This window comes from Cannabis sativa, chromosome 6 (assembly GCF_029168945.1).
Source record: "Cannabis sativa cultivar Pink pepper isolate KNU-18-1 chromosome 6, ASM2916894v1, whole genome shotgun sequence".
NCBI classification, from domain to species: Eukaryota; Viridiplantae; Streptophyta; class Magnoliopsida; order Rosales; family Cannabaceae; genus Cannabis; species Cannabis sativa.
Window position 1 is genome coordinate 72449893 of NC_083606.1, and position 10823 is coordinate 72460715.

The 10823-nt window shown below is 28.3% G+C and overlaps 1 protein-coding gene across 1 annotated transcript; it reads right to left on the minus strand.

Moving 5' to 3' along the window:
• Positions 1-545: 545 nt before the first annotated feature.
• Positions 546-7463, minus strand: LOC133038934 (alpha-humulene synthase-like). Its single transcript, XM_061117607.1, has 7 exons — positions 7258-7463; positions 6882-7131; positions 6423-6798; positions 5626-5844; positions 3783-3921; positions 3455-3703; positions 546-959 (listed from the first exon to the last, which is right to left on the minus strand). Exons 1-7 carry the CDS (start codon positions 7384-7386, stop codon positions 663-665), a joined length of 1659 nt encoding a protein of 552 aa, XP_060973590.1. The 5' UTR covers positions 7387-7463; the 3' UTR covers positions 546-662.
• Positions 7464-10823: the final 3360 nt, after the last annotated feature.

The following is a 10823-nucleotide window of genomic DNA, read 5'->3' on the forward strand; positions in this document are numbered from 1 at the left end:
ACCTTCTACCAATTTCGGTATCCAGAAGAATTTTTTAGTCTAATTTATTTTTTCATATTCATGTATGTTATACAAAAGAAATTCAGAATAATTTACGATATAGAAAGTAGTGTTCAAATAATATATTTTCACAAGCGTATAAAATAAAATAGTCACACTTACAACACACTGTTTGAAATATATTTTTAACGTGTTAATTTTTTTCGAATTTCTGAAAATTTTACAGGATATCTCAAACAATTGTAACGTACGCGACCATAAGAAAAAAATTGACTAAAAAATTATTTCAGATACCAAAAGTGATAAAGATGCATCAAATATATTGTAGAATTTTCATAAATTTATTTTAGTACCATCAACTTAATATTTTCACCACAATAAAAAATTTAAAAACAAATTATAATAATTAACTAACAAAAGGATTTCATTATTATTAATAAATAGAAGATAAGTGTCGTCATAAGCATAACTTAGTGATTCTACATTTTTTCTCAAAAGAGGATATTCCAAGTTCGAATTTTCCTTTCCCATTATACAAATAAAAATAAATAGAAGATAAGTTTATTATTAGTGAAATAAATTACAATACAAATACTATCAAGTTGTCCCAATGTATAGGGAGATTATTATAATTAACTTAAGTACTATTACCATAATGGTAATTAATATGGGATTGGATCTATAAGTAAAGCAGCAATGCTATCTTTCAACACCTTTCCAACATGTGTATATTGGTCACCACCTTCTCTGTACATAAAATCAGCTGTCTTGGTCAAATTAATAATACGAAATAAAATAGGAAAAGGCACACTAGTTGGCCTAATAAAGTCTTCATTTATTTCTTTCCAACAATTGGCCACTCTTTTATTAAGTTCTTTAATTGCTTCTTCCTCTGAAACCTCATATTGCTTCATGTAACATTCCACTGTAGATAGTATGTGATTTCTCTCTTGTTCAAACTATATACATAAAAAAAGCAATATTATTTGAGTACTATATCATCATATAAAAAATCAATTACTCTAATTAAATAAAATAATCACTACAAGAAATATTACTTTTACCAGCACAGTTCGCTACTGCGCTTGTTAGGCTATTTTTAGCATACGTTTTGGGTCACTTTTTTATAGTTGTTTTCCTTCTTTGTTATGCTTTTTAGAATAGAATTATGCTTGTTTTCTTTGGTTTCAGGTTTCACATTTGGAATATATCAATTGATCAAATTTCGGAAAACAACAATCTATAGAATAGAGAAAATTCTCTGCAAGAAAATAAAGCTGAAACTTCAAGCTTAAATTTGACTATGTTCTGGTTAGATTTTTGAAAAAGTCAAAGCATAAAAGTTTTATATTTCTTTTTCTTCTTTCCAACGTATCTTGAATCAACTTATTTGGAGTTTGTATGTGAAAGTTATGCATATTTTACTAAAGATGCTGAAGCTGTCAAATTTGCTTAATCAGTAGTCGAGACCACCACTTTCTATGGTCGCGACCCTTTTTCATGGTCGCGACTAGGATCCAGACAACGAGCTTTATTTTCGTATTTTACCTATGGTCGCGACTAGGCTTTATGTAGTCGCGACTAGGGTCGAAAAACGAGATTTTTGGGACGTTTTTGACTTTTTCAAAAGTAGCAACCCTAATTTCTATTTAAAAGGCTAGTGTGTTAGAACGAAGGGAAGCAGAAATTGGCCCGAAAAGTGAATGAAGGAGGAGAGGAAGCAATATTGAAGACGCAGAGCGATATCACCATCTAGTTTCTTTCTTTTACCCTCTATTTCTCTTTTATGTCTATTTTTGTTTCAGAATTAATCATGGATGTTTATATTATTTTTATGAGCTAAATTTCCCATTTAGGGAGGATGATGAATGTTGTTTAAAGTTTTTCCTAGTTAATGAATAATTGCCATTCCTTCAATCTTGATTTGTGAAATTATCTATATTTGTGTTTAATTCCATGTGTAAGCTTGATCACCTTCTACATGTTCTATGATCTCAATTCAAAATCTGAAAGGTGAGAATTGAGAATGCTAAAAGTGGATAATAGAGGTTCTATGTGAAACGAGAGTATTTGCATGACCTATGTGACACTTAGATTATTACTTAATGCTGATTATATGTGAGTTTAATTAAGAGATTAATTAGAGAACATGTGTTTTAGAACCTAAAAGATCTGAAAAGAGTTAGTTTAATTTATAATCTGTCATTCACATCAAGAAAAGGATATCAATTAGGCATTAACAATTGGGTAAACAAACAACAGGATTATCTTCCCTATCTTTTCATCTTGATTAATGTTCACTTGTTTCTTTAAGTTTCTTGAATTACTTTTATTCTGTTAAAGTCTTGAAAATTATCGATTCGCCGAATAGAATCATAAGTACAGTTTAGTGGTAATTAATCCAATTCCCTGTGGTTCGACTTCACTTGCGTGAGTTTACTACTTGATTACGTGCACTTGCGTACAATTTTCAAAACAGTGCTGGTAAAAAAACTTTTACCAGCGCATTTCGCAAACTGCGCTGGCAAAGAGGTCAAAGTTCTACCAGCGTACATTTGCAGTGGCTAAAATTTAACTTTTACCAGCATATTTACGCGTTGGGAAAAGTCATTTTTGCCAGCGCTTTTCATTTTATGCTGGCAAAAGTTCTAATACCAACATTGATTTGCCAACCCCCTTTTGCCAATACATCACAAGTAAATTCTATTTTACCAAGGCAATATCAACTTTTGCCAGCACAAAAATGTGCTGGCAAAAGTGACATTTCTTGTAGTGAATTGTCACTTTGAACAATACCGATCTCGATAGGACCGTCGAGATTGGACATACAATAAGTGGTTAAAACATGTTGAGGATTTGACCTGTTTCAACTGATCTCAAAAGGACTGTTGAGATGGGTTGAGAAATTTTAATGGGCTTAGGTCATCTCCAATAAGAGATGTAAAAGGTGAGTTATATTTGATACAAAAAGTAGTTTTATGACATTTTTACATCAACGTTTACTAGTGTGCTCTAATGTATAATTATAAATCTTGATGCAAAATTTAATAGGTCATTTAATGTTCATTTAATAAATTATTAAAAATATAAAATAATAATATTAGTGTAAAGATAAATATAATAATGCAAGTTATTTAATTCAAAAGAGCATGTTAACTAAGATTTTAATAATAAAATATTAAAAATAACATAATTGTCAATATAAAAGCATAATATTTATTGTGATGTAAATTTTGCATTGTGTTGTATTTTCATCTCCATTGGAGATGCTCTTAAACTCGTTAGATAGGGGCCTTTTCAATCTCGATGAGCATTGACCACCGAGATAAATCATTCTCGGAGGATCAAGACCGTCGATATAGGGCGTTTTTTTTAGTATAGTACTAACTAAAAACTTCTTAATCATTATCATGTTTTGAAAGACACTTTTAATAAATTATATATATATATATACCTTGCGAGAGCCTATGTCATCCATGAATCTTGAGAGGAGAGTAGAAGCTGAAACAATCTTAGGGTCTTTGGAGAGCCAATTTAGAGTTTCATGTGTTACAATATCATGCATTCCTACATAACTTGTGGCTATCAACAAAACGTAACCAGAAGAAATATAAGAGACTCTCAAATGCTCATCGAAGCTTGGCAAATATCCTTCATTTAACCATCGAGCTTCTTCAAAATAAGCTCCAATAATTCTTTTCATCTGTACAATTAAAATATAATTATATTTATATTATAAAATTTTGTGAAGATAGAGCTGAAATTTATATGTATATATATACCTCTTCTTTTGCATACTCAAGTTTGTATAATTCTTCCTTTTTAAGCTCCTTTTCAAATTCTTCATAAGATTCCAACATTACCTTATAATATGTCTTTAAATATTCTGGCTCAAGTTTATCCATACAATTTATGTCCCACCTAACAAATACATTTATAAATATATTTATAATATGCTAGCTATATTATAACAAGTATAACTAGAAAATACTAGCTAGTAGCAAAATATAAACAGATAAATATTAAAATAAGCGTATAAAGTATTAAATTGAAAACTATACACTAAATAAATAATAAAAAGAGAATTTTATACTTATCTTTGATCTAATTGTCAAAAATAATTTGGTCATGTATCAAATAACATTTTTATTTATTTAAGTATGTTTCAATACTCTCATTTATACATCTCTCTCTCTTAAAAAAAATATAATTGTGATCTACTAGATCTTCAATGTCATGAACATTTCAAAATGTGAGAAGTATATATTTTTTCGTTATTTTCAGAAAAAAAAAACCATTCCGTTATTAATATAGTGATTAATTACTGTTTTATAATTTTTTTTAAATCTTAATTAGTTAGCATTAATTTTGGAATTATGTTAATTGAATTATATTATATTACATGATAACTAATTAGCTTTCAAAATAACAAAAAAGTATATAAAATGGTAGCTAGCTTATTATATTAAATTACAACTCATTAGTTTCCAAAATAATTTTTAAAGTTAGCTAAATGTGCTTTAAATTATAATCAACCATAATGTACCTTAAAAATAATGAACTAATTGTTAAGATATATATAAATAAGTATTATATGATATAAAAAAATAAATTTTTTTATAGGTAACTAATTGGATTTTTATCAACACTATTAGTAACCAAAAAGTTACTTTTAAAAATGCAAGAAAATAAATAAAAAAATCGAAAAACGTCAGATGCGTCAAATTTGGCTGACGTAATAATAGTAATAATGTTATTATTGTAAATTAGATGCAAAAAAATATATATTATTGTAAACTTTTCTAAAAGAACACATTCAAGTGTCATGCATTAACTCCAAGCTAGGCCTACCTTGTGCTAAGGTGAGGTAGGCCTGCGCTTAGGGCTCACTCAGCTCAGGAGTCTCTAATAAAATTTCCTTTAAAAAGTATACAATTTTATTGGGAAATTTACATGGTATACTAATTTTTGCCACTTTTTTACAAAAATACTGTCAAGCGGTATTTTTTACTTTTTTACTGTGTATTTTTATAAGTTTCATACTGCAGTATACTATGTTAAGTTTTTACTGGTGTTCTACTGGTGTTTTTTAGTGGTTTTACTGTTGTTTTGAGTTGTTCTGTTTTGTGTTTTACTAGTGTTTTATAAAAACACAGTATTTTTGAAAACTTTTCCGTGTGACAGTATTTTTGTAAAAGTCAACCCAAATTTCGATATTTTTGTAAGTATCCCATTTTATTTTTGATATTTTCAAAAAATATCACATATTCTTAAACACTAGGGCCCAATAATTAACTTTTTGAGGAAATTATAAATTTTATGGATTTTTATACTTTTTGTGTAAAGTTGACTTTTTTCAAAAAAAATTATTTAATGAGAAAATCAATTAAGGGTAACTAGGTATCTTTATGGTAACTAGATACCCTTATGGTAGCCAGAAGAGTAATTAGTTACCATAAAAAAATAACCTGGTAACTTACGCTGTTTTTTTCTATATTTTTTAAATTCTTTCTAAAAATTTCCTATACAATAGCAATGATTATTATTAAGTGCAATTAATATTTAAAAGATAATAATATTACATTATTAGAAATCATATATATATGATAGATGAGATGATCAGACCTCTGCATTGCTTTGGTAAGAAGCTGAAGCTCATCAATAGTACCATATGCATCATAAATATCATCAGTGATTGAGGTCAATGCAATGACTTTGGTTAGAAGTTTTCTTGCTCTAGAGTATTTGGGTTCATAATATACACCCAATATCCAAAAATACAGTTCCACAATCCTATCTCTTGCAAAAGGGAATTTCTTTGCAAACTCATGCTCCTTCCACCACCTAATAATTAATTATTATAAGAACAATTTAAATTAATAACAAAAAGTACAAAAGTAATGATATACCCATTCATGAATTACTCACAAATTACACGCACAATTATGTGACAATTTTTTTTTAAGCTAATTAAAATTTTTGTTCTCCGAACTTTGATATTATGCCACCTGAATTTTTAAGGCCGTTAAAAATTCCCTTGAACTATTGAGATTATTGGATTTAAAGATTTTTGTCTAATTTTGGTAAGGAAAGTCTAACATGGATGAAAATTTAATAGACATGATTTGGTACATGTCAAAATTCGAGGGGGTCATTCAGTAGATATCAAAATTTGGGGAACATAATTTAGTACATGGACAATCATAGAATTAGTAAAATTGAATAAAATTGGACAAAAGTCCTTAAATCCAACAATCACAATAATTTAAGGAGAATTTTTAACAGTTAAAAAAATTCAAGAAGGACATATAATTTAGTATATGTCAAAGTTCAAGGGGTAAAAATTCTAATTGGTATTTTTTTTAATCAAATGAATTAAAATATACTAATATAACCAAAATTAAACAAATATATATGTGTACCTCACAATTTCACTAAGCTCCTTTTTGTGGAAACATTGAAGTAGATTGAAGTCTAACTTTGCAAGCTCTAGCAATACTTTGTTATGAGAGGCATCCTTTTCATAGATTGAGATATAAAACCTAGCATGAAGCCTCTCTAAGGTCATTCTTAGTGGCCTTTCCAAGGCTTTGGATATTTGATGTGATAATGGATGATTTTTACTATTTGCCACAATAGACTTAAGGTGAGTGGTTGTGAAAGCAAGTGCTTCATCTAGTATGCTTTCTCCAACATAACTCAAGTGTGAAGCCTCATACAAACTAAGTAAACCCGAAACGTCGGTTATCAAGCTTTTCTTAAAGTTACCTTCATCGTCTTTAAATTTTTCAAATATACCTGCATATTTAATATAATATATAAAATGTTGTCATTACAACATATAGAATGTAATACATATTTGAAATTAATAATTAGCTTACTTGATGAAACATTAAGTCCATGTTGTCTTAATAATCTAAACCAAAGAGAAGCATCATGTAGATCTTGATGATTTTGATGATGAGTGCCGATACTTAATTGTTCCAACAATTTCTCAATTTCACTCTCAAAATGATGTGATAATCCCAAACGTTGGAGATTGTCAATCAACTTCAATTGATCATGATTTGAAGATAATATCTCTTTCTTTACAACTTGTATTAATTCTTCAATTCTTTCTTGTTTGCAAACCTAAGTTAATAAAAGTAGTTAATCAATAAAATATTGTTATTATTAATTAAAACATGAATATATATATATATATATGCACATATTTATTATGATTATAATATATATGTAGTATTTGATGTTACGTACCAAGTCTTGTTCTGAAACATTGTAATGGAGGAATCGATCGCCCCAAATAGAAGGGTGAAAATTTGTTGTTGGACGAGCAATAATTTTGTCACTTAATTGAGATGAAGCTAAGACTTGAATATTTGACATTATTAATATGTTTAGGTTTTTTTCCTTTTTTGAACAAAATATCTAGGCTTGGTTTAGAAAATGGCTTGTTTGGACAAATGAAGAGCAAAATGATATCTATATATATAGTACCAATATAAGAAGTAGTTGAGATGGTAGGTCTATGCAATTAGCGAAGAGTAAGATTTTTATTAAGGGATAATTACATAAGGCACTATTTTTTGTAAAAAAAATATATTTTTACGTTTACAGATATTTTTTTTTTTTTTACATTTTTACGGTTTTCCTTAGAAACAACACGAAAACAACAAGAAAACTACATAAAAGTAACATGAAAATATTATTAAAACAATAATAAAAAATAACATACAAATAACAAACAATCAACAACAAATTAATAAGAATACAACATAAAAAGACCGTATTTTCTGTAAATAAAATTAAAAAATCGTAAAAATATTTACAATTCCGTAAAATCGTATTTTTGTAATTTTTTTGATTTTGTGTAATTGTGAAATAATCCCTTTCATTAATGGCAATTAGTTAACACAATAACTTGTAATTCAAATGGGACATTTTTTTTATTGTTGGAGACACGATCAGAATTGAAATTAAAAGAACGAGTTAAATAATCATCTGCCAAATTCTTAAATCATTTGACCAAAAAACTAAAAAAATAAAAGAGAAATTTATTTTTCATGCTTACAATTGGCCAATAATTAGAAAATAAACTAAATTTTTGCACCCTCTAAAATTAGTGTATCTTTGCATTGATTCCAAAATCACTCCTATTATTTTGATGTAATTCAACTAAAGATTTTAGTAAATTTTCAATCAACTTCATTATTATAATATATATAGGTTTTTTTATTTAATTATCAATGCCAGTTTAGATTTGAACCTCATAAATAAGAAGTTTTTTAAGAGAAAAAAAATTGGAAAATGTTTCTTAATATCCTTACCCAACTTCATAACTCAGGAGCATTAATTTCAAAGATAAATGCTACTTAACCTTTTTTAAAAAGTCAAATTTTAGACATTATATAACCACTGGAAACACTCCCAATAATTAATGTAAAATAACTATTTAGGTAAAAATTTAGGTGAAGTTTGTTAATATTTTTAGTTTTAAAATTTTTAATCACAAAAATAAAAGTAATTTTTTTTTTGTTTTTTAAATTTTATTTTTGAAAAATAAAAAATGTATTTTATAACAACTACTTCTGTTTTTTAAGTTTAAAAACAAAAAATTAAATAAAAGTGTGTTCTGTAAATTTTATTTTTATTTTAATTTGTTAATTTTATTTAAGTCGGGTCCGGATGTGGGTCTGGGTCGGGGAGTTCGGGTTCCAAGGTCTAGGTTGGGGTGGGAATCTAAAATATTGATAAAAAACTGTTTAAAATTTTGAAAGTGATTTTCTTTTTTGTTTTCAAATTTTTCAAAATTTTGATTCTCAATTAAAAAATTGAAAGTAAAAACAGTTTTATAGAATATATTTTGAAAAATATTTTAATTTTTCTAATTTTAAAAAAAAAAAAAAATGATTAAAAAAATGTTACCAAACACACCCTTAGCTAAGAGTTCAAAAAATTTCAAAAAACACATTCAATAAATGAGCTAAAATAGCTCAAAATTTTACCTCATGAGTAGTGCTTAGCTAAATATAGGTTTCTAAGTTTTATGCTTAGGCTATAATTTTTTATTGTTTTTATGATGTTTTTTCATGTATTTGTAAGTGTAAAATTAAATAAAAATTATGTAAAATATATAATATTTTATTATTTCTGTATTATAACTATATTATTTAAATATTGTAGGGAAAATATAAAAAAAATTAATGTATAATATAATGTAAATTAATGTGAGTGTAAATGTGAAGTAAAATAAAAAAAATTAAATTTTAGTGAGATATTTTAAAAGATGAAATAAAAAAGTTGTTGGGAAGTATTTTCAGCTTTATAATCTTAATGAAATAGAGTTACTCCACGTTTTCCCCAATAATCTGGTTTTATATATTTATGGGTTTAGCAATTACTATTACTTAATTACTCTAGGTCATTTATATACACTACCCAAAATTTTGTCTACTAAAGAATGTACATACTGTAATTTTGTGTCAGTACACGCAACTCTGCTAAAAGGTATTAGTGGTGGTTAGTACCCTTTTATATGTTAATATCGTTATTTGTCTAATTAAGTATCAGATCCCATATAGTTTGACATAACAATTTTTAGAGAATATCGCTAGTCAATCACAAGGTGACATGTCTAGAAGTGCTGAGCACCACTGGTGCCCAATAATAATTAATGCTCTAATATGCTAAGGTAACGGATCTTCTTTTTCAGGCAGGGTAAATCTCTAAAATACACTTTTCGATATTCGACAAATTAGTCTTTAACATGAAAAATTGGAATAGTTCTATTTGGCTAAGTGGGCTTTTGATTAGTTATAATTTTTAGTTTATTTTTAAACTGTGTAATTTTGCGGCCCATAATATAGTTAAGTGGACTTTTGCCAGTAATGTAACTGGTAGGGCTGTACATAAAATTTGTAAACTACCCAACCCGTCCAAACCAAATCGAGATAACCCGACGAAAAATACAAATCGAAAAATCCGACAAAAATATAACCCGCCAATAAAAAAATGTAACTAAATATAATTTTTTTTTTATACATGAGTTGAGATGGAGAGAAAGAAAGAGATGGAGTGAGAAGATGAAAGATGAAGGAGAGAAGAAGAAGATGACGAAGTGATCGGTTTGAAGGATTTTTTTATACATATAAAATTATTACCGGCGGAAACCCGCCGGTATTAGTGGCTTCCGCCGGTAATAGTATAAATAGGAAAATTATTGTTCTATTAGCGGCGGAATCCGCTGGTAAAAGTCCACCGCTAATTATTTTCAAAGTAGAAAAAAAGCGAGAATTTTCCCGCACAAACCACATTGCCCATTACCGGCGAGACATTTCGCCGATAATAATTACTGTCCGCCGCTATTGTTCATTTTAATTAAAAAAATAATAATTTGTTCTACTCCGCCAGTAATAAGCCCATTAATAGGGGCAGACATGCTCTGCCGGTAATGTGTCCGCCCCTATTTCTAATAAATGTTGTAGTGAATCCCACATCGCCTGGGGAAGGTCAAGTGGGATGGTTCTGAGACTATGTAGGTATGAGACTACACAGTTAAAGAGGGCTTAAATGGATTGATTGGTATTACCTATATCAACAAGGTGCATCTGGTTTTCGGTAGCCCATCACTAAAGAACTAAACTATTAATGTGCTTGATCTTGGATAATTTCAGGATGGGTGACCTCTTAGGAAGTTTTCTCAAGAAGTGTGCGAGTGAGGACAAAGCACATTGAAAACACTCGTGTTAGATTATAGGGCCAGTCGTCAGTCCATGAAGCAGCCAGAGTGGCGTACCCGTGTATAAGAGCCATCATTCCATGGG

What these genes read in the sequence shown, in the direction of transcription:
- LOC133038934 (XM_061117607.1), bottom strand. Translation starts at nt 7,386, where the DNA reads ATGTCAAATATTCAAGTCTTAGCTTCATCTCAATTAAGTGACAAAATT. An exon ending in TGGACTTAATGTTTCATCAA is followed by an intron (nt 6,799 to 6,881) that starts GTAAGCTAATTA and finishes TTAAATATGCAG; the next exon opens with GTATATTTGAAAAATTTAAA. An exon ending in CTTACCAAAGCAATGCAGAG is followed by an intron (nt 3,922 to 5,625) that starts GTCTGATCATCT and finishes TGTATTTGTTAG; the next exon opens with GTGGGACATAAATTGTATGG.